The 25,044-nt window shown below is 37.4% G+C and overlaps 1 protein-coding gene across 6 annotated transcripts in view; it reads left to right on the forward strand.

Moving 5' to 3' along the window:
* Positions 1-25,044, forward strand: part of HELZ (helicase with zinc finger) — a 194,101-nt gene that overhangs the window by 92,658 nt on the left and 76,399 nt on the right. For 5 of the 6 annotated variants that reach the window (XM_033183899.1, XM_033183898.1, XM_033183900.1 and 2 more), the window contains 7 exons: positions 3,593-3,926; positions 4,772-4,902; positions 10,365-10,544; positions 11,076-11,180; positions 20,508-20,686; positions 21,761-21,879; positions 23,035-23,180. In XM_033183899.1, the coding sequence (XP_033039790.1) occupies positions 3,593-3,926; positions 4,772-4,902; positions 10,365-10,544; positions 11,076-11,180; positions 20,508-20,686; positions 21,761-21,879; positions 23,035-23,180 (1,194 nt within the window). The remainder of the gene's footprint in view (positions 1-3,592; positions 3,927-4,771; positions 4,903-10,364; positions 10,545-11,075; positions 11,181-20,507; positions 20,687-21,760; positions 21,880-23,034; positions 23,181-25,044) is intronic. The other variant, XM_033183902.1, reaches the window with a different exon arrangement.

The following is a 25,044-nucleotide window of genomic DNA, read 5'->3' on the forward strand; positions in this document are numbered from 1 at the left end:
GTGGAAGAGGGAGTTCAAAGGAAGAAGACATTGATTGTATAGTGAAAAAAAAAAAAAAGATAAGAAAACTGTACATCATGTACATCATCTTAGCAAAAAGAGGTCCTTTGTGAATCAAGAATTTCTTGCACTCTGAAGTAATCTCCTCCCTCTAAGAAAGTTTTAATGACCCCTAAACTCTGCATATTATATGGGTAGTAAAAGGAAAGTAAAATTTTAATTTCATTTAAGAAAACATGAATAAAGTAAGGGTTCTTTTTTTTTCTTTTTCTTTTTGAGGTGGAGTCTCACTCTGTCGCCAAGGCTGGAGTGCAGTGGCGCTATCTCAGGTCACTGCAGCCTCCACCTCCTGGGTTCAAGTGATTCTCCTATCTCAGCCTCCTGAGTAGTTAGGAACTACAGGCTGGGCCACCATGCCCAGCTAATTTTTGTGTTTTTAGTAGAGACGAGTTTTCACCATGTTGGCTAGGCTGGTCTTGAACTCCTGACCTCAAGTGATCCTCCTGCCTCGGCTTCCCAAAGTGCTGGGATTACAGGTGTGAGCCCCCACACATGGTCTCCTGGTTTTTTTTTTTTTTTTGAGACAGAATCTCGCTCCATCACCCAGGCTGTAGTGCAGTGGCACGATCTCAGCTCACTGCAGCCTCCGCCACCTGGGTTCAGGCAATTCTTTTGCCTCAGCCTCCCGAGTAGCTGGGACTACAGGCGTGTGCCACCACGCCCAGCTAACTTTTGTATTTTTAGTAGAGATGTGGTTTCACCAGGTTGGCCAGAATGGTCACTCCACATAGACTTCAAAGGATGTATTGGACAACCTGAGGGCCCAGGCAGACTTGTTGCAGAGGTGGAGCCACTGTGCAGAGCCCCTACTAGGACAGTGCTTAATGGAGCCCTGGGAGTGGGCTAGATCCCGAGACTCCAGAACTGAAGGGTCAGCATTATGCAGCTCTCGCCTGGAAAAGCTACAGATACAAGACTTTCAATCTGTGAGGGCTTCTGGGGGGACTGAGCGCAGCAAAGCCATAGAAGCAGGGCTGCCTGAGGCCTTGGGAGCCCAACTGCTGTTCCAGTGTGCCAGGATGTGGGATGTGGAAGCAAAGATTATTCTTCAGCTTTAAGACTTCATGTAGGCCAGGCACGGTGGCTCATGCCTGTAATCCCAGCATTTTGGGAGGCCGAGGCGGGTGAATCACCTGAGGTCAGGAGTTCGAGACCAGCCTCAACATGGAGAAACTCGGTCTCTACTGAAAATACAGAATTAGCTGGGCATGGTGGTACATGCCTGTAATCCCAGCTACTCAGGAGGCTGAGGCAAGAGAATTGCTTGAACCTGGGAGGCGGAGGGTACAGTGAGCCGAGATCACGCCATTGCACTCCAGCCTGTGCAACAAGAGTGAAACTCCGTCTCAAAAAACAAAAAAGAAAAAAGACAATGTTGTTTGCCCTTTTGGATTTTGGACTTACTTGGAACCACTTACTCCTTTCTTCTTACGTAGTTTTCCCTTTGGGAATGGGAATGTTTATCCTGTGCCTGTCCCACCATTGTATTTTGGAAGCATGTAACTCATTAATTTCACAGACAAATTCCTCCTGAGAGGAATTTGAATCAGGATTAATTGTGCCTTGAGTCTTATCTGTATCTGATTTAGTTGAGACTCTGGGCTTGGACTTTTGAGTTGATCCTGGAAAGAGTTAAAACTTTTAGGTGCTGTTGGGATGAAATGCATGTATTTTGTATGTGAGAAGAACATGCATTTGGAGGCTATGGGCAGAATGCTGTGGTTTGAATGTCCCCTTCAAAACTAATGTTGAAACGTAATTGCCATGGGGACAGTATTAAGAGGTGGAACTCTTAAGAGGTGATTAGGCCATGAGGATTCTACCCTCATGAGTGGGTAATGTGATTATACAGGAGTGGGCTCCTTATCATGAGAGTGGGCTGTTAGAAGAGTGAATTCAGTCCTCTCTTGCCATTGCTTTTGCTTACACTCTCGTGCCCTTCTGCCTTCCACCATGGGATGATGCAGCCTGAAGACCATCACCATATGCCAGCCCCTTGATCTTAGACTTTCTAGTCTCCAGAACTGTAAGAAATTAATCTCTGTTCTTTATAAATTACCCAGTCTCAGGTATTCTGTTACAGCAACACTAAATAGACTAAGACAAACCTAAGAGAAAGGAGAAAATGTTGCCACCATTTCTTACCATCTTGTCTTACCTCTTACAGCACCATTTCAGAACAGCAAAGGAGAACTGTTAATTAGTTTACATCTTTCTTTCACTTCATATTTCTCTCTTTTTTTTTTTTTTAATTTGGGGACAGAATCTCACTTTGTTGCCTAGGCTGGAGTGCAATGGCGTGATATTGGCTCACTCCACCCCCGCCTCCTGGGTTCAAGCGTTTTTCCTGCCTAAGCCTCCCAAGTAGCTGGGATTACAGGTGCCTGCCACCACACCTGGCTAATTTTTTTATTTTTAGTAGATGCAGGGTTTCACCATGTTGGCCAGGCTGGTCTTCAACTCCCAACCTCAGGTGATCTGCCCACCTCAGCCTCCCATAGTGCTAGGATTACAGGCGTGAGCCACCATGTCCGGCTCCATATTTCTTGACTGTGTAAATTAATCTTGATTCTCTGTGCTGCCTTCACACACATACTCTCTCATACTCACGTGCAAACATGGAAGTGTGAGGGAGTATACCAACCATTGTCTGATAAGATAGGCCTTAACTTCTCTTTCCATAATTCCTGCATGAGACCTGCCTCCATGTAGCCCTGAATGAAAGTTTATTTTAAATGTCCATTAACATTATTGAAAGAGATATTTTATGGTTTGAATCTGTTGATAAGCTCTACTTGGAAAGCAACTGGTTTAAAGTCCATTGTAATTTTCAGTGCAATGTGTTTCCTTCTGGTTCCAGGTGATTTTAAAGTCTTTATTGTCCCAATGGTGTGTTCAAACAGACTTTTATATTAGTATATAATATTTCATGTTACTTTCAAAAATGACATTTAGTTTCATTTTAAATACTCTGGTGTTTTTTGAATGTGCATATTCTTCAACACAAGTTAGTATGTATCTTTATGTAACTTACATGGGAGTTTATTCACTTTAAAAAAAGTTTTGTTGGACATTCACGGTGGCTCACCTTTGTAATCTCCCAGCACTTTCGGAGGCTGAGGTGGGTGGATCACCTGAGATCAAGAGCTTAAGACTAGCCTGGCCAACATGTCGAAACCCTGTCTCTACTAAAAATACAAAAATTAGCTGGGCATGGTGGGCGCATGTAATCCCAGCTACTTGGGAGGCTGAGGCAGGAGAATTCTTGAACTCGGGAGGCAAAGGTTGCAGTGAGCCAAGATCATGCCACTGTACTCCAGACTGGGCGATAGAGTGAGACTCCGTCTCAAAAAAAAAGTGTTGTTGTTTCCAGCTTGTATTAAAGGCAGAAAAATAGTTTTTAGCTCAATGAAGTGGAAGTGATATAATGGTTTAATTTTTGTTATGTTTATATTTGATTTAGTTTCACTATTCTAGTTTTTATATATTTTGTATGTAAAATATTCAAACTAGTTTTCTACTTCTGGTTTAGGTTCAACCTTAAAGTGCAATTGCAGATTCTAGCAAGCTTCATGCTCACTGGCGTTTCTGGAGGTGCAAAGTATGCTCAGAATGGACAACTTTTTGGTCGCTTTAAGCTTACTGAAACACTTTCTGAAGATACTTTGGCTGGACGACTGGTGATGACCAAAGTCAATGCTGTTTATTTGTTACCAGTCCCTAAACAGAAGTTAGGACAGACCCAGGGAACCAAAGAGAAGGTTTATGAAGCTACTATTGAAGAAAAAACAAAGGAATATATATTTTTAAGGCTATCTAGGGAATGCTGTGAAGAACTTAATCTTCGGCCTGACTGTGACACACAGGTATGTTTCAAGGTTGCAGTTTAACCATAGTGGTCTGTAGCCTCATTATCAGCTCATAGTCTTCCTCTGGGTTAGTTTTTCTTCTGCCATAAACTAAAGCAAAGCTGACTTTGAAGTCTATGGTGGTGGGTTGAGAATTGGACCTGTAGCAACTCCCAGAGAAAAGTGATTCTTTTAAATTTAAGTAACATTTAGAATGTTCTAGTGTTATACAAGGTTGAGCTTTCTGATTAGAGTTTTAAATCAGTAATGGAAGAAAAGATGAAAAGAAATTAAGCTACCCCCTGGGACATCTCTCATCTGCAGTTGTATCTGTTCCTGTTCTCTCTATCTTTATGGGGTTTTAGGTGAATTATGTCTTCAGTCTGCCATATTTAACTGGAAGATTAATCTTTTTTTAAACATAAAACTTGGTGAATATTATTTATTCATTGTAAATTGATAGAGTGTCATAGGACTAATCCTGTCTCACGACCACATACTTCACATGTTCTGATTTTTTGCTAATGTATTTTCATGCGAATGGTAGAGTCAAGTAGCCGTTATCTAGAGATTAGGTAACTTATAAATATGTCTGTTTCTTAATATGTAAAATGATGTTAATAATAGTATATATCATTGGTACTATTAAATGAGATAATCCATAGTAAAGTACTTGTTACAGTGCCTGGTTATAAATGAACAAAGCAAATATTCATCATAATTATGGTTAGACTATGATTATACTTTAAAAGAATCTCTGCACTTATTGTCCCAAACAGATTCCTCCCAAAGTATTCTAGCGAGCTGCCAGCATTGATGTTTGCTTTCATGCGGTTTTTAAAAAAATTCATTTTGTGTTTCAGGTTGAACTTCAGTTTCAATTAAATCGATTACCCCTCTGTGAAATGCACTATGCACTAGACAGGATCAAGGACAATGGGGTTTTGTTTCCAGACATCAGTATGACTCCCACCATACCGTGGAGTCCTAACAGGTACACTAAGGTGTTGTCTTATTAAAGGAAGGTTAATATTAAATTGAATATCTGTACAAGATAACTCAAGCATACTTTTATAAGAAAGTTTGCCTTTGCTTTTCAGGAGACATTAGTTTAGAAAGGAGAGTAAAAGAACACTTAAAATGAAACATTTGAGGTTCATCATCTATTTACTTTTTCTTGGAGTCTAAATGAATTCCACTGCTTTTCTCAACAGTCTTAATTTGATAGGATGCCAAGCAATTTAGGAATATTTCCAAGTAGAAGTTGAATGGGGAAATTAGGGCCTTTCTGAAGTGGTTCCAGTAGTTAATTTAAAATAATTTTTATTTATTTAGAGTTGGGATCTTGCTCTGTCACCCAGGCTGAAGTGTAGTGGCATGATCATTGCTCACTACAGCCTTGCACTCCTGGGCTCAAGCAACTCTCCTGCCTCAGCCTCTGAGTGACTAGGATTTTAGACACATACCACTGTGTCTGGCTGATTAAAAAAATTTTTTTTGTAGGCAGGGGTCTTGCTGTCTTGTCCATGCTGGTCTTGAAATCTGGCCTCAAGTGACCTTCCTGCCTTGGCTTCCCAAAGTTCTGGGATGTGAGCTACTGCACCTGTCCTAATTTAAAATACTTTTTAAAGATAGGAGAGATTTTTATAAATGAGCAAAATGGACGAAGTACGATAGAAGAAACTGCTTCAGAAACTTCTCTCCAGTTAATGGTCATATAAATATTGTTCTGCCTAAATTTTTTTGGGATGCCTTTACATGCAATTGAAGAAGGTACTTCCATTTTCTTATAAGCATGGATGACTGAGAGCTGTATGCCTGTATCTGCCTTTTCATCTCTTCACTGGGTTTTATGCCCTTAGTGCCTGCCCATGCTCAACTCACAACACCTTTTTTTCTTTTTTTAATCTCAGTGGCTCTACAAAAGAGAAGTTTATTTATCACTTTCAGTTTACTCATGGTAGGGTGGCCCTTTCCATGACTGATGGAGCCTCTGGGATCTTCAGTGAGTGGTTTCCAGGGTCACCCTGGGTGTTGACATTCAGCTGGCCGACGGGGGAAGAGTGAGCACAAAGGGTCGTGTGGGAAGCTTTTATGGGCCAGGCCTAGAAGTGGCATATATCACTTCCCTCACGTTCCATTTCTTACGGTCGTAAAAGCAGAACAACACGAAATATGCCTTACAACACAAAGCCTCAGTTATTTCTCCCTTGTTTTGCTTACTCTTACTGTGCTGTCCCCCTCTGTTCTTTTTACTGCCAAAATTCTTGAGAGGGAATCGTCTGTGTATTTCCAGTATTCTTTCTGACTCACTCTGTAACCTCTGTTTTCCTCTTGTGTACTATCCTGAAAGTGATTGGTGATCTACTAATTGTAAAAATCCAGTGACATCTCCTCAGTTCTCTTTGGATTCAGCTCCTCTTCATGCTTCCTTTTCTTTTCTTTCTCAGAGCCAGTGCTGCTTTTAGACCTGGAGTATTTCAGTAGCTTTGCCGTCTGTGGCTGTGTTTTCTGGCTCATCCCAAATATTTCTCCTGGAGTTAGTTTTCTAAAATAATCATGTCATTTTACTGCTCACAAATCTCTGATGGTTTCTCCTTGATATGTAGATAAAGGGTGAGCAGTCTAAGCCAAAGCGCCCGTGTATGGCCTCGTTGACTGTGCTTTCCTGCAGTATCCTTTCAGATTTCTTTTATTTTTTTCTGCTTGACACTCCTTTTCTCCCTCTAAATCCCCATGTTTTAGTAATATTGAATTACCTTGAAGTTTGTTTAATCTGCCGTGTACTTATTTGCCTCATCTTTCTGTTATTCTTCTTAAAAAGTTTTTAATTGTGGTAAAATCCACATAACGTAAAATGTACCCTCTTTACCATTTTAAGTGTACAGTTCCATAATGTTAAATATATTTACATTGTTGTGCAATCTCCAGAACTTTTTTGTCTTGCAAAACTGATGCTATACACCCATCAGACAACTCCTCATTTCCCCTTTCCTGCAGCCTTGCCGCCTCTTTAAGTGCTCTTCTCTCTCGCATATAATCTTTGCCCAATGTTAGTTCACTGAAGAGCTCTCTGTCCTTTAATATTTAGTCCAGCTCATATGCTCTGGATTAAAGGGTCAGCAGATGAACCTGACCCTTTCATGTCAGTATTTTAACAACTATTTATTGAGTGCCTGATATGTACTAGGTTCGGTTTTGTGCTTTAAAGCATAATTTCTCTAAATTTGTCAATTCATGTACATTTCTAGACTGTTTTTCTTGGTAAACTCTGAACTTTGTACAGAAAGAGACCATGTCTTATTTTTCTTTGAATACCCACAGGGTTTTATACATTATTCATATTCAGCACATTTAAGTTAATAAGAATTTCAGGTTTAAAGAAGAAAAGTTTCAATTGTGAGGCCATACCAGTAAGCTTGTAGGCACTTTTACTGGATATGCTCACTTCTGAAAATTATATTGTGTATAACATAGTATATTTAAATACTACTGACTGTAAGTTTTAGCTGCAAAAGTAAGCAAACTTTCAAGCAAGAAAATATTTTTATACCACTGTAATTTAAATAGCAGTAAAAGGTATCTGGGTCTAGGAACATACTGAGTTGTGGTCATGGGCTCACATCTGTAATCCTAGCACTTTGGGAGGCCGAGGTGGGAGGATTGCTTAAGCTCAGGAGTTAGAGTCCAGCCTTAGCAATATAGTGAGACCCTCATCTCTATACATAAATAAAGAAATAAGTAAAATTAAAATTACCTGGGTGTGGTGGCACACGCCTGTAGTCTCAGCTAGGTAGGAGGCTGAGGTGGGAATATTGCTTGAGCCTAATAGTTTGAGGTTGCATTGAGCAACAATTGTGCCAGAATATATTTTCTGGACTAGTGTAGAATATAGATAGATAAATGAAATTGAGAAATTGTTCTTGAGCATGTAGTCTGTAAATTAGTTATAAGTACATTAGGTCAGGGAAAGAAAGGACTTTGAATTAGTTTAGCTCTGGGAATGAAATAAAGTATTTCATTCAGAATAAATGAGATTTTATATTGTTTTAAATTTTGAAAATCAGAGGTTCCTCTTAGCATGTATATTACAAATCTTCTTTCCCTTAAGTGGGCAGTTCGATAAATAAATACAATTTGTTCCATTCATTGGCTTTCTATAAATGTTCATCGTGATATCTAACTCATTCTTAAGTTCATGAAAGTCCCCAGATTTGAAAGATGAGAGGGTATTTTAAGAACTTTTTGCTTTAAAAGTGTGTACTAGTCAAGTAATATCTCATTTTTCCGTAATCTCTAGAAAATATTGTAGTAACAGAAGCTAACTTTAATTGAACTTTTGTTGCCCAATTATTTTTCTAAACAGCTTTACATGTATTATCTCACTTGATCTTTAAAATAACCATCTGATGCAAATGCCATTATCTTCATGCACAGATAAAGGAACCATTGGGGACAGGTATCATAGAATCATAGTAGTCAGGTATAGATTCAGTTAGCAGTTTACTGAACTGATTGTGACTTTAAAAGGTGGAGTTATCAGCCTAGAGATACATGGTCCAGGACTGTGCAGGAGCTCTGCAGGGCCATCAAGGACAGACACCTCCCCCTCCTTTCTACCACGTAGGGCATGTTTGTTTTCTTCCTGATGCATTTTGCCTCATGCAAAATATAAGATGATTGCTGTAGTTTATTTACCATAAGCTTTTTCTGGTCAGCTGAGGAAGGAAGTGATGAGCAAGAAGGGCTTTTTTTAGTTTAAAAAAAAAAAAAAACATATATATATATATATATTTATATATATATATAAAATAAGTGAGGCTTTGTTTTTATTTTATTGTGTATAGAAGTCCTTCTGAGGACTTCCTCCCCCATCTAATTGACCAGAATTGGGTCTATAGCACAGGAGGCTGGGAGATGGAGCATTATAGCTGACTAGGCTCAGCAGTAAAGGAAGGCAGGGGAGAAGGCTGCTCTGATGGTTTTAGGGTAACCATTCCACCCAGTGCTACATACAGTAGGTCTGGACTTAGCCATCACCTAAAGCAGTTTTCTCATTTATAGAAGATGGAAAATTGCTGGATACTGGCAGAATTATGAATAAATAAGCCGGTTAATGCTGAGGGACTCTGAAATAAAATGTTTGGGGTTTAGCGAATGGCAAATTTCAGAAAAAGAAATATTGGCATGATTACATGGTCAAAATTTGTTTTCTAAAGTTTTATATTTTTTAAGGAGAATTTTGTTGGTTTGAGGTTATATGTCATAATTTAACAGTTACTTTATACATATTTGTAGAGATGAGGTCTTGCTATGTTGCTCAGGGTGGTCTTGAACTGCTGATCTCAAATGCCATTCCTACCTTGGCCTCCCAAAATGCTGGGATTATAGGTATGAGCCACCACGCCTGGCCAGGTTATAATTTCTTGAAAACGGAAAGTGTTAAGATTTTTCAAAAATAACCAGCTTCTGATTTAAGTACGATATAGCCTCACAGAGAGAAGTTTCCTGTCTAAACTCTGTCCTCTATTTCAGGATTATTTTGCAGGCCCTTTTATTTTAAATTTTCTAAGAGCTTCTTTACACACCCTTACTATTTTGATTCACATCCCTCTCATTTTTACCATAGTTGTTGTGATGTATAGTATTTTAACTGTAGTTGTGAGAAAAAATGCTGTTGATTCTCCACCCAGTTTGATCTGTTTCAGCATCTGCTGTCCATTTAAATCTTCGAAACTTAGCCAAGTCATAGAAGGGACTCTAGTAAGATAGATCTCATTACAGTAGCCATCTGTGCGACTGTGACAGGTGTTCTCTACTCTGACCAGTATGATATGTGTATTATTTGTGTGTGTGTGCAAAAATATTAAAAAACATTTCATTTTGTTTGGCTTTTTATGCCTTTTTAAAAGACCTAATATTTTCTACATTAAGATCTTCGTAAAAATTAGTATCTCTTAACCAGGGACGTATAGGTTTGTTCTTTTCCTTGCCAGCAGATCTTTTAAATAATTAGAATTTGAAATTCAGATCGTTTTCCTTTTGCATTGCATTTGTTATGCTAAAAAAAGCTACTACTTCGTTAATATCAGTGAAAAGTTTTCTGATGCTTTTTGTAACAGAGAGAAATTACATGTTTGAAACATTGCCATTTCTACTTAAAGACCTGGCAGCAGCTAGATTCGAAGTATGTGATTTCCTTAGATAAGTTACCAAAATCTTTTTGTATGTAGAATAGGACAAGATAAAATTAATTTTGGTTTACATGTTAAAACACTCTACAGTGACTCTGTTGGGTAACTTTCTAAAAAGTAGCTTTAGAATAAGCATTTGTTTTTATAGATGCTGTGCTATTTCAGTGGTTTTAATGGTTCACTGAAATTCAGGATACTCGTGTGTTGTGTTATATTTATTAACAAGATGCATGTGTTTAAAATACATTTTTATTTTCCATAGACAATGGGATGAACAGTTGGATCCTCGACTAAATGCAAAACAGAAAGAGGCTGTTCTGGCCATTACCACTCCACTTGCAATCCAGCTGCCGCCTGTACTTATCATCGGACCCTATGGGACAGGCAAAACGTTCACCCTAGCTCAGGCTGTCAAGCATATTCTGCAGCAACAGGAGACTAGGTGAGAGGGTGGGAAGCGTGCTCATATTTCCCTGGTAGGGTACTACCTCTGTTCTTGTTTTAAATGCAAAATGAGGGCTAGCAAGACAGTTTTCATTCAGCTCCTAAACATGAAAAAGAAAAGGAAAAGCCATAAATCTAAACCCCAGAGCACTAAAAATCTGAATTCTCTTAAAACATACTGTTTTTTAAATTGGTAGTATAGACAGTAAGTTTTATAATAGTTTTTAAATAGCCATCAGAACAAGTTTGCTATGGAATTGTGATATCTGTTAGAGCCAAAAGACTTGGGTTTAAATATATGTATATATATTTTATATGATAGATTTAAAAATAATTTTGGGGTACTTCCTTTTTAACTTAAAGAGTAGTATAATTTCCTAAAGGTATCACTGAATAGTGCTAGGGATTACTGAGTAGGATGAGGGAATTGTATAATGTTAGGATGGCCACTGCTTTTTTTTTTTCGGTATTATACTGCTTGAATAGTTTTGTGTTTTATCATTCTTTTTATTTGCACCATTTATTTCAGCAGGATTCTCATTTGCACCCATTCTAATAGTGCTGCTGATCTCTACATAAAGGATTATTTACATCCATATGTAGAAGCAGGCAATCCCCAGGCAAGACCTCTCAGGTATTTTTTTTAAGGCTTATTATGTATCTGTATCATACTTTATTATTCTTAAGAAAAGGTGTCTGTAAAGATTTTAGTAACTTTGGAAATACCAAAGTCTTTAACTGTGCATTGACATTTAGAGGTTATGTCTTTTGAAGAAACTGTTTAAATTAAGGAAGAATGTAAAAATCTTTGACTATTCATTTCTTAAACATTAAGAGAAAGACATCCTTTTTTAAGTTTTGTGTGTAAAGTGTTGTTTCAACCTGAGTAGATTTTGATATGTACCTCTAAAAGCTAGTATGATGAAATAACATAATATAATTTAAATTAAATCTAGTTCAGTTAAAATTCTAGCATATTTTGCATGGCAGATTAGTCATGCAGTGGACAGTTCTTTATGAAAATAAAATTTTGGCTTGATGCAGGTAATTTCATAGAAGCTACACATTAGATAAACATGAAATACTGAAATGATTTCTGTAACAAAATGTACTTGACTGGTATTTAACAACTTTTGCTACCATTTAAGTGTCAAAGAAAATTTAAGGTTGATATAGAAAGGTCCTCTGAGTGTATATGAACATGAAATGTACTTAAATATAGGATGTGGGGGAATAAAAATCCTTTTCTTCAGAAAACAATAAAGAATCATCAAATTGTTGTTTATTATACCATTTGCTTTCATTGTTATATGGATTAATGTTTAGTTTTGCCATTTTACAAACTAATATGTCATGCCCTAGGTTGTTTGAATACAGTTGTTTATAAATTAATTTCTAACTGCACTTTTGAATCATAAGTCACTAACTTTTTATTTGTACTAGAGCTCAAGCATGGGAAATGAAATTATGTTATTTAATTCTTTAGTAATCATAACCAAAGCTGTTTGAATGATCTTAGAATTCCATTAAAAAAAAAAAGAGGAAAAAAGTGGTGTGACCTATTAACACAGGTTTTTTTTGGCATATTTTATTTTCACTTTGGAAGATTAAGAAGCAGTAATTAATTTAAATAGAATCTGGTTGTATTTATAAGAAAATATTACGTATATGCAATCAATATCACTATAAATGAAAACATAGTATTTATTGAAGAATACATTCATCAGTAAATAGTTTGCTTCAGAATCTAATCTCTTCCAGCTCATAAGTGAAAGTTGAGTAGTTACCTTTTTTACTATAGTTATTCTTACTTTAATGATATAAGTTGTTTGTTTTGTTCACTTATATTGTTGGTAGAGTGCGCATGTGTGTTCCATAGGAAGTGTGACCTTAGTTATCATGGTGTACTTGGTGTGAAAACAGTGGGATAAAGCCCGCTCAAATCTTGGTTGACTTAGGCCATTTGACATTTGGGGCTGTAGAGCTGTTGCTGATGAACACTAAATGCGTCACTCAACTAGCTTATATTTAGCTTTTTCCATGTAAAATTATTTTTTGGAGATTATAATCCAACATGTGGTACATCTCGATATGCAGAATAAGAAGTTATGTTCAGTAGGGTACATGTATCATTGTGGCCCAAATATTGAAACTTGCCCTCTATCAGAAATTCTCACCTCTCTGTGAGTCTCAAAAGTGGTTCAACCCAAGATGGAAAAACATTTATAAATATATTCAAATGCAAACTTCATGTGGTTTCATTTAGTAAATGGAATAAAGTAAGAAAAAGTCTGACTTCCCAAGTATTTGCTTTATGTAGTCCTACATTTTCACCATACTTTATGTAGTCCTACATACTTTATGTAGTCCTACATTTTCTCTTTGGGAAAGGTGTTAACTTGCAAATGTATTTCCTCAGAGTATTTATGCATTGAATTGTTAAGATTTATTAGCACTATCTAATATTACATTAACTCAGATTAATGTATAATTTTCCTAATAGACAACAAACATAGAAGGCATGTGAAATGGAATAGAGAAGATTAGAATGACTTGAGTGCTGTGGGAAGATTAGCTTTATCTGAATTGTCCCAGGATGCAGAGGAAAGAACACAAGAGGGCACTAAGTGTCTGCTCATGACCATGAAGATGGTTGTCTCTAGGGAGAAAGGCTCATGAAGGGTTTGCTGTCTTCATGATATAGTCTGAAACAGGCCCTGGAAAGTGCTATAGTGTGAAAATAGTCAAAACATTACATAGTGAATACAGTAGTAAATGTGTTTAAATATACATACTTCTGATTAAAATTTGTAAAACTCTTAGTTGCCAGGAGTTGAGCTGAACTTAAAATATTTGGAGATGGAGATTTTAGAAACCATTTTAGATACTGGTTTTTAGTTGTTACTTCACTAGAACTAGAAGATTTTAAAATGGAATAGAGGGGGAAAACACAGTTTATTTTTATGTGTGGTTTTCAAGATCAGTATCTGGTTCTGGCAGAGTTACGGCTTTGCAGATAGGGGTCATCTATGGATGGGTGCATTTCCTCCTTTCTGGGAAAATGGAAGGTAATTGTTGTTTTATATTGATCTTCAAAGAAGCATCTTCTTCTGTGATCAGGTCATTCTTATTCATAGTATTTTAAGTAATAACATTTTGGGGATTATTTGTTGTGTATAAATTTACTACATGAATAAAACTAGTGAATTAAAATTATATATTACCAGACTCTCTTATAATTCATGTGGGATATGTGGATTGGTTTCTTTCTGGAAAATATGTAAATTTCTTAATTGGTATTATATTTTATACTGTAAATTTGAAATTGTCTTGTTACTGTCAATTCTCCAATTTAAAAAAAATGTTAGCTGTGTTTTAAACAATCATTTAGACAGTGTCTAACTTAAATGTTGCACAAAATGAAAAATGCAGAGAATATTTTAAAATCTTTTAAAAGTTGGGACTAGAATATTATACTTTCAAGAAAATTGGCTCAGCGATCAAGCTTTGTATTCGTACTAGCTTCAACTTTAGGTAGCTTTCCAAGGTAATTGTGAAAAAGTCAGCAGTGAGACTTAGAACTTTAATTTCTTTCTTTTTTTTTTCCTTTGAGGAAGAAACAGGTGCTTGGAGTTAGTTGATGAGTGTATTAGGCCGTTTTTATATTGCTTTAAAAAAATACCTGAGACTAGGTGATTTATAAAGAAAAGAGGTTTAATTGGCTTATGGTTCTGCAGGCTTTATAGAAAGCATGGTGCTGGCATCTGCTCAGCTTCTAGGGAGGCCTCAGGAAGCTACAATCATGGTGGAAGGCGAAGGGGGAGCAGGATGTCACATGGTGAAATCGGGCAAGTGAGAGTGAGTGTGCGTGTGGGAGGTGCCATACACTTTTAAGATCAGATTTCAGAGCAAAAGCTCACTTATCACCAAGGGGATGGCCCAAGCCCCTCATGAGGGATCTGTCCCCATGATTCAGACACCTCCCACTGGGCCCTACCTCCAACATTGGGGATTCCATTTCAACTTGAGATTTTGATGGGAACAAATATCCACACTGTATAAATGAATAATTTGAAAAACCACCTTTTTTTTTTTTTTTTCAATTTTACAATGAAATATTCATTGGAGCTCAGAGGTGAGGTCTTGGCTGGAGAGAGAAAATGTGTGAGTCACTAGGGTATTGGTGGTGATTGAAGCGTGGGCGTGGATGAGATTGTCAGGGGAGAGGAGGGCTGGAGAGTTAGAAGGGAATCAGAGAAAGCTTGAGTCATGGAAGCTGAGGGGAGAGTTCCTGGGGGGGAGCAACAGCGGAACTTTGTGTGCTGCCAAGTCAGGTAACTCGATGGGCCTGGAAGCATCCATGTGATTTAGTGATGTGGAAGTTGTTTATGTCCCTTGATTAGATGGAGGGTAAGCCATGTTGAATGAGTAGAGGAGTGAGTAGGAGGTTGGTAACTAGAGGGGATAATCTAGATAATACTTCTAAAAAGAAGCCTGGCTGTGAAAGGAGGGAAAAGTTGGACAGTGACTGGGAGAATATGAGAATTTAAGTAAAGATTCTTTTTAAACAGGAGAAACTAGAGAATTTTAATTTTAAAAAGCCACCTATAAGTGAGAGCTTAAACTCAAATATTGGTAATTTTTTTCTCTATAATGATTCAAATGATTAGCTTTTGTTTTAGATTAGTATTTATGTTTATTAAAGAAATTCACATGTATACACTATTACAAAAGGTCATGTTGTATTTAAAGTTGATAGCAAAAAAAATTTTTTTTTTCAATTAACCTAGCCACTGTTCACCAAATTTCATTCCCAAGGGAATTTTTGACTTTTTTAGCAGTTTCTTTTGATAATTCCATTTTTCTAAATTATAAATATAGTATATAAAAATAATATATGTGTGTATATATTATGTATACAAATTATAAATATATAAAATATAAAATACAAATTATATATGTGTATATATATAAAATAAATATATATACACACACATATATCAACTGCTGTGTCTTAATTTGGTTTTGGATATTTGTTGACTTTCTGTTGTAGCTTTTTGTGTGTGTGTATGTGAGACAATCTTGCTTTGTTGCCCAAAATAGAGTGCAGTGGGGCTATCTGGGCTCACTGCAACCTCTGCCTCCCGGGTTCAAGCGATTCTCCTGCCTCAGCCTCCTGAGTAGCTGGGATTACAGGCACACGCCACCACGCACAGTTAACTTTTGTGTTTTTGCAGAAACAGAGTTTCACCATGTTGGCCAGGCTGGCCTCGAACTCCTGGCCTCAGGTGATCCGCCTGTCTCGGCCTCCCAGAGTGTATGGTAGCTTCATTTTTAGTGTTTTTATTATGATGATCCTGTAAATTATTTGCTCCTAACAAATAATATGCATATATGTTTTTGGATTTGTTCTAGCATTAATAATACTTACTGTTTTTCATTTGCTTTATTTTCTTTGAACGTCTAATCAGGTCTTTTATACCCTAAGTGACTCTGTAAATACCTGCTGAAACAAGTGTCTTTATTGTCACAGCTCTTAGATAATTTGTCAGTGCCGTTTTTTCCTCCTGGAAGCTCCCCTTCTGGATTTCACTTGCTCCTCCTTTCTGTTCTTTGTTATGCTGACACTTCTCTTTGCCATTATTTTGGAATTTCTTTTTCTTCTCTTCTATATTAGATCCCATTTCCTGGATCTTAGGTCTTCCTCTTTCTTGATTTTCTACCTTGTTTTGATGGTGCACATCCTTTTTTACACACACTTAACTAGTGCTTTCAACCCTTCTGACAAAGTTCATAAGAGGTAATATTTTTAAACTTTTGCATATCTGAAAATGCCTTTATTCTGCTATCAGATTTAATAGTTCATCTGGGGGATGGGTAGAATTTTAGTTTTAAAATGTGGCTCATAACTGCCTAGTTTTTCCTTAGTATTTGCTTACCAGTAAGTTGATATTTAGACAGGTAGGCCAGGATCAGAAATAATGAGGATTTTTTTCATGATTAACTTTGATGCATCCAGAGATGTTTTTGTGTGAGCCAGTGCTTGCCTTTTGAAGAAAATGATTATACATAGCTTACGATATAGAGGTTATAATTCTTCTGCCAAGTCTAGATTATCTCCATTGTGTAAAATTTCCCCCCTCACCAAATTATCACTTCCAAGTGTGGCCTTGAATTGAATGAAAAATGGAAAAGTGAACTCAATTTTGGTTTGAAGAATTTAAAACATATTTTGGTGTGATTTTTAGTAAAAAATGATTATCAACTTAAGACTTTTATTTTTCTTACTTAAGAAATCAGTATTTAAAGCTGACTTTTAATAGCAATTTGCAAGATTTATTACTATAATAGAATTCCAATGTCTAAGAAAAACAAACAGAACGTTACTTAATAATTAATATCAGACAGTAAAAATAACTACTCTTTTATTTTTTATTTATTTATTTTTTTGAGACGGAGTCTTGCTCTGTCGCCCAGGCTGGAGTGCAGTGGCGCCATCTCCACTCACTGCAAGCTCTGCCTCCCGGGTTCACGCCATTCTCCTGCCTCAGCCTCCCCCATTCTCCTGCCTCAGCCTCCGGAGTAGCTGGGACTACAGGCGCCCGCCACCACGCCCGGCTGATTTTTTGTATTTTTAGTAGAGACGGGGTTTCACCGTGTTAGCCAGGATGGTCTCGATCTCCTGACCTCGTGGTCCGCCCGTCTTTGCCTCCCAAAGTGCTGGGATTGCAGGCATGAGCCACCGTGCCTGGCCTTTTATTTTACATTCTAAATTAAAAAAAAATTTTTTTCTTTTTTTGAGATACAGTCTCTTTCTGTCACCCAGGCTGGAGTGCAGTGGTGTCATCTCAGCTCACTGCAGCCTCCACCTCCTGGGTTCAAGTGATTCTTGTGCCTCAACTTCCCAAGTAGCTGGGACTACAGGTTTATGCCACCACGCCAGGCTAATTTTTGTATTTTTAGTAGAGATGGGGTTTTGCCATGTTGGTCAGGCTGGTCTTGAACTCCTGGCATCAAGTGATCCACCCACCTCCGCCTTCCAAAGTGCTGGAATTACAGGTGTGAGCCATCGTGCCTGGCCAAAATATTAATAATTCTCTTTTAAAAACCTTTTTGGTTTGCTTCCAAAAATAATTTAAGATTGCTCTGGTAAAATGTGCAGAGGCCATAAAATTGAGAAACATTAACACAAAGTAAGAGACAAGAGCCTAGTAACAAATGGTGGCTCTTTGAGAAAAGGAAATTGTTACCAAAATGTTAGACTAACTGAAGGCATGCCAATTAAGCACCAGATTTTGCTCTTACTTTTTTAGAAGCTGCGTATAAATTATTCTTTTGTTCCACATGATGACTTATTAAATAAAATATTTCACACAATATGTGCTTTTAGATGGAGTAAACAACAGATCTTTTAAGTAATTGTTTTGATTGTCTATATTCATATCATGATGCTACCTTTTTGCATTTTTGCAGTGTACATTGAATATTAACTGAGTGTTTAGAAATGCTGGTTTTAGTTTCAGCTTCGCTGTAGGTGAAGGGAAGTGGGGGGCTTCTGTTTGTTGGTGCTGCCAGGCATTATGCTACATATTATACATCTGTTATCTCACTTAATTTCCCCAAATCCTTGAGAAGTTGAATTATTATATTCATTTTGGAAATAAGAAATGAAGCTTAGAGAGGGGAAGAACACAGGTTTAAATCCTGGCTATAAGCTCTTTGGGCTTCGGTTTTCCTAACTAGGAAAGAGGAATAATAGTGATGAAAATAACAGTCATCTGGTGATCTTTGTAATTTTACCCACAGAGAAGAAGCCATCAGAAGAGAATGCCCACATCTTCCCTTTGATAGATCATCTGACTTGCATCTCCTAAATAACTGCTTTCCCTCCCATTCTAAACTGTTCTTTTCTTTTCTAGGGACCAACCTCTCCACTTGTGAATGAGCTCTCATCCTTTCCTGTATACACAGCTTCTTCTTTCCTCCATAGTTTTTTCTTTGTATAGCATGAAAATATACTATTGTCTTATTAAAAAACAAAAACAAAAACAAAAACTCGCCTTCACCCGACCTGCATGCCTTTAAGCAAAACTTATCTAGACAGTTGTCTATATGTACTCCCTGGCACTATCTCCTCTCTTCTCTTTCTTTCTTAAGCTCAAGCTAATCAGATTTCCATCTGTACTTTTACACTAAAACCATCATATTGAGGTTCATCATATTGGTTTTCTTGCTGTTAAGTCCTGTGGTCAGTCTTCATTTTACTTAGCCTCTTAGCAGCATTTAACACAGTTATTCGTATCTATTTCTATCTGAAACACTTGCTTCATTTTGCTTCTAATACCCCACGCTCTCCAGAGTTCTCTCCTATTTCTTTGTTCCTTCCCAGTCTCCTTTCCCAGCCTCTGAATGTTGGAGTGTTCCATCAGTCATTCTTCTTTTATCTACTCTTATTCTCTAATCTCATCTAGTCTCAAGGTTTAGTATTATCCCAATTGTAGCTGTCTTTCCCCAGGCATTCTCCTGAACTCCATACTTATGTATTGCCTTGCTTACTGGGTATATCTACTTGGATATCTACTGAATATGCCCAAAATGAAACTCTCAATTCCCACCCCAAATCTATTCTTTTTCACCACCTTTGCAAAAGCCACCACCATTTATCCAGTTTCAAAGGCATGGAATCATTCCTTCTCTTAAATTCCACTTCTAGTTCGTTAGTAAATTCTGTTGGCATTACTCTCAAAATGTCTAGTGAATCTGACCATTTTCACATCTCTACTGTTGGCCTAGTCCAAGCTACAATCTGCTCTTGTCTGCAGTCTTAACAGTAACCTTGTAACTGGTCTCCTTGCTTCCACCCTCTGCTCCTTCCTCCATGCCGCTCAGTGTTGTATTGGAGCCAACTTGTATTGGTTTGTTAGAACTAATCATGTGTACGACTTCTCAGGTTCATGTTCAGTGACATGCTGGTAGCTTGAAATCGCCATGACAATTTTACACCACAAATCAGCAAACACTACAAACCAAAATCCCCTCCTCTTCCTAGCCCTGGAGCTAGGTGTTAAACATTTACCAGCACACCACTGTCCACTCCCACTGTATATGTTCTGCCCAGAGAAACAGAATATTCCTTTAACAAAATAAATCGTATGATGTCACTGCCCTGTTGGAACTCTCTGATGGCTTTTCATCAAACTCAGAGTAAACCCAAGGATTGCTCACAAGCCCTATGTGATTTGCCTCTGTGCTGGAGCATAGTGGATTCCTAAAGAATCTTTGTTACTTGGGTAGGTTAGAGATGGGTGGGTGGATGAGTAGATGGATGGATGAGTAATTTCTGTACCATTTTAATAATCTATTGCATGAGGCCTATTAATATTTTTCTTTTGCGAATAATGGAAGTACTTAGACTTTCCAGTTGTTCAAATTTTAAATTTATTCTTAAATTTCCAGAACCTCAGACAGAGGTCTATTTAAGTATAGGTATAAGAATATAGTCTAAAATAAAATGAAAATAACCTTTGAATTCCTGTTATAAGTATGCAATTCACTGTTTTTTGTTAGCGTAAATAGTTAAAATAGGAGTCAGTGTATTTTTGTAAGAACATTCTAGAAAAAGGTAATTCCAGAATGGGAATGTTTTGAACTTAAAAAACTGTAATGCTTATAAATCTTATGTTTATGCGATTCTGTTGCAAGATTACTGTGAGCACTTAAAAACAGGCGTTTATTTTGTGGAATTGCATATACTTCTATGTCATTTTTTTGGTAGAGAGTCACAGTGGATATAGTGGCAATTGTATGTTAAATTCTAATTCAATAGAGTGCTAACGGTTATTAGATTAATTTGTTACTTTTCATATGTTACAGTCTTAAAATAACAATGTCGATATTTTAATAACTGGATACTATTAAGAAATTAGTAAATGTAAATCAGAAATGTTTTCCTCTTTTCCAGGGTATATTTCAGAAATCGCTGGGTAAAGACTGTCCACCCAGTTGTGCATCAGTACTGTTTGATCTCAAGTGCACATTCCACGTTTCAGATGCCCCAGAAAGAAGATATTCTTAAACATCGAGTGGTGGTTGTTACATTGAATACTTCCCAGTACCTCTGTCAGTTGGACCTTGAACCTGGTATGCTGACTCAAGACATAGTCTCACAATTTTAGGGCTTATGAATTCAGTTTAGACTGGGATTGGCAAGCTACACAGTGTGTGGGCCAAATCTGGCTCACTGCCTGTTTTTGTAAATAAAGTTTTATTGACTGGAACACAACCATGCTCATTTATTTACCTATTTATTGTCTGTAATGCTTTTGTGTTACAGTGGCTGAGTTGAGTTGTTGCAGCAGAGATTGATTATATGGTCCACAAAATCTAAAATATATAGTTTGGCTCTTTACTGAAGAAAAATTTGCCAACCCCTGGTTTAGTTTTAGTGACAGCTATTCCATTTGTTCTCTAGTTGGTCAGATGGTATTTATTATTGATCATATGAAGAATTCCAATTTGGAGAGTGTTGGTGTTTTTCTTTTTTTTTTTTACACTTTGCTCAGATTTTTGTTATAAAATGCTTTTGCATTATATACTGTAGAGATGATAATTATGGTAGGTTTTATTATGGCATACTATTAAGATTATTATATTTGAGTACAGGAGCTGTGTAAAATCAAACTAGTGTTATGTGAAGTACAGATGTAAGATGTCAGGAAGTTGTTCTGACAAATATGGCAAAACTTAATCATCAAAAAAACAGTACCAATCTGGGGCCAGGCGCGGTGGCTCATCCTTGTAGTCCCAGAACTTTGGGAGGCTGGGGGGTGGGCCAAGGCACTTGAGGCCAGGAGTTCAGCCAGACTGGGAAATATAGTGAAACCTCATCTCTATAAAAAAAAAATTAACTGGGCCTCATGGCATATGCTTATAGTCCTAGCTACTTGGGAGGCTGAGGTGGGAGGATCACCTGAGCCCGAGGAGGTTGAGGCTACAGTGAGCCGTGATCATAGCACTGCACTCCAGCCTGGGAGACAGAGTGGCACCCTGTCTCAAAAAAATAATAATAATAATAATAATAAGTAAATAAAAGTACTCACTACTCTTAGATTAGCAAACTGAACTCTTTACTTAGCAGAAAAGAAAATAACTATAGTCCTTCTGCCTTTGTTGCTGCTCTAGCATGCTATCCTGTGTTTATGCTGTACTTTCTAGGGTTTTTTACACACATTCTATTAGATGAAGCTGCCCAGGCCATGGAGTGTGAAACCATTATGCCTCTAGCATTAGCAACTCAAAACACTCGGATTGTCTTGGCTGGTGATCACATGCAGGTAAGTGCCCTCTGAGTCACTGTGTTGAAAGTAACTTTTAATTATATTTTGATGTTTAGTCTATTTCTAAAACATCCTATGAAATTATGCCACGCATTATAACTTTAGTACTTCAAATAATTCTGTACTAATAGTGAAAAATACTGTTATTTCTGAAGAAAAATTACTATTCTGCTACTCTTTTTTCTTCTTTGGATAGTCTTGTCACTGTTATAATTTTCATGTTTATTTAAGTTCTATTCTTTTGTAGTATGAATATCTGATTCTTACTTTTTTTTGTGAAGTAAAATTTAAATGATCATTCCTGTAGGATCCTGGGGAATTGTAATTCCCCAGCTCCTGACTTTATTATTTGTTTACCTGAAGGAGTAATTTTTTTTGGTGTAATAGAAAACTAGGAAATAGAGGGCTTAATTAAAAATTATAGCCAAAATCTCAAAGAGTGTGATTTTATATATTTGAATATCTATATGTAGGAAAGAGAAATAACAGTTTTTCTATGAGGATAACTGTTTTACAAGGTCGCAGTTTGGGGCTCTTTCTCTCCTGCTGCAGTTAAGATTGGACCTACGTCTTACTATATAGCTGTCAGGACATCAAGGAGAGAGTTAAATGTAGAGGAGCAAATTCTGTTTTCATTTCTTTGCCTAAAGTAGTTTAATTTTTCTCTTTAGTGGTAAAAGGCATAACCATGAATGGCTCCTTATACTTCATACAATCAAGAGGATTGTTTTGTTAATTACTAAAAATGATTTTTTAGTGGTAGGCTGTATGTCTTACCAGCTCATCATTTAAAATAATTAATCAATTTTAGTGAAATAACTGTTTGACTCCCTCAGTGATGCAGTGGGTTGCATGTCTAGAATCACTCAAGTAGTAGCTACTCATTATTATGCTGGGGAGCCCTTTGTCAGGTGTAGAAAGAAACTCTAGGTTAGTGTTGGTAAACTGCAATGAGAAATTAGACATTTTAGCCAAGTTCTTAGTAGAGGTAATGGTTCAGAGAAAATATTACTGATTGTGCTTGTCCCAGCATTTAGCATGTTGAGGTTTGGTATATAAGAAGTTTTAGCTTGGTGGATTTTTTTATAAGTAGGTTAAAAATTACTATTTGTATATTCAGTTAAACTTTCTCTGTATGTTTGTCTGTTACAGCTCAGTCCTTTTGTTTACAGCGAGTTTGCCAGGGAGAGAAACCTTCACATTTCATTACTTGACCGACTCTATGAGCATTACCCTGCTGAGTTCCCATGTAGGATTCTCCTGTGTGAGAACTACCGCTCCCATGAAGCTATCATCAAGTAGGTGTGAACTGCCCCCTCCGTGTCATACTTTCTGTGGTCTGGTGGTGGGAAGGATCTCAAAACAGAACTGTTACTAGGGACAGATGATTCCCAACAGACTTACATAGTGTCCCTAGTCTTGCAAATTATGTTTAATTTTATGTCTTTAAGAGAAAACTTCAGAAGTCAGAGTTGTAATTTTTCACAGAGTAGGGCTATTTTGGGAAAAACTCAAATCATGTTCTTCCTCTGCTTTCTCACAACAATTAACACAGAAGACTTGTATGATCGAATGTAGGGAATTCCTCCCACCAACAAATAAGCAACCAGTTCTGCAGGGGACACCAGCTAGGTGTCCTCCAATTCAATTCTGATACCATCTATCCAGAAATAATGTCCGATCCCACAGGTTGAGGGCTTAGAAGACTGCCCGCCTGCCAGCCCTCCAGCAGTCACAAGCCTGGGCCTTGGGAACTTCTAACTGATCGGCTTCAAGTTGAGGGTCCTGCCACCCTCTCTTTGGGTCTTTGGGTTCACTTAATTTGCTGGAGTGGCTCACAGAACACATGGAAGTGTTATTTACATTTACTGGTTTCTTATCAAGGATATTACAGAGGATATAAATGAAGAGTGCCTAGGGCATGGTATGCGAGAAAGTGTGCAGAGCTGGCATGCCCTCCCTGGGCACCCCACCATCCAGAACCTCCACATGTTCAGCTTTCTAGAGGCTTTGGAACCCAGTTCTTTGGGTTTTTATGGAAGTATTTGTGATGTCCAGCATTTCTTCCCTCAGAGTATAGGGCGGAACCCTCTCTGTGGAGGGTCTTAAGACCCACACTTTGGAAGGACGAGGCAGGAGGTTTGCTTAAGTTCAGGAGTTCAAGTCCAGCCTGAGCAACACAGGGAGACCCCCTTTCTACCAAAAAAAAAAAAAAAAAAAATAGCTGGGCGTGGTGGCACGCAACTGTGGTCCCAGCTACTTGAGAGGCTGAGGTGGGAGGGCTTCTTGAACCCGAGAGGTTGAGGCTTCAGTGAGCCATGATTATACCGTTGCACTCCAGCCTGGGTGACAGAGCAAGACCCTGTCTCAGAAACAAAAATAAGAATAAAAAGACAGGGGAAGATTAGAGTCCTGCTTTGGGGCCGATGAAAGGAAGGTAGGAGAAAGTCAGAGAGATTCTGGGCCTGACATACCCAAATTATAACAAAAGACTGTAACAAGAGCTATGGTAGTTATGAGCCAGGAACTGTGGATAAAAAAAAAATATATATATATATATATATATATATAATATATATATATATATATATATATATATACACACACACACACACACACACATATAAATAAAATAACTCCACAAGGGTAATTCTGGAAACCAAAACTTTAGATTATGTTAGCTATACATATGTTTTTCTGTGACTAAATATATAATCTGTATGAAAAGTTACATGCTATAATAAATACATTGACAAATAGCATGATGGTTTGCTTATGTCTTTGGCTATGTTGTACAAGGAATCTGCTTTAAAAGAAAGGAAGAAAGGAAAGAAAGGGAGGGAGAAAAACCATGAAACTTAGTAAGTTTTAAAAGATTTCTGTTAGCTATAGTGTGCATAAATATAAAGAGATATAAAGGTATATATCTCAACAACTCAGTGGATTGTCACCACCCGCATGCAGCATGTAACCCTCATCCAGATCAGGAAGCAGAACATGACCAGCGCTCCGAACTCCCCTTTGTGCTCCTTTCCAGTCATTACCCTGACCAGAAACTTAACACTGTAAAAAAATGTAGTATAATTTAATAATACTGATTATGTCAACCATGTGAAAACCGTTTTTAGGTTTCCCTGAATGCAATTGGATAGATGTAATTGT

This window comes from Trachypithecus francoisi, unplaced genomic scaffold (assembly GCF_009764315.1).
Source record: "Trachypithecus francoisi isolate TF-2019V2 unplaced genomic scaffold, Tfra_2.0 Lachesis_group20, whole genome shotgun sequence".
NCBI lineage: Eukaryota > Metazoa > Chordata > Mammalia > Primates > Cercopithecidae > Trachypithecus > Trachypithecus francoisi.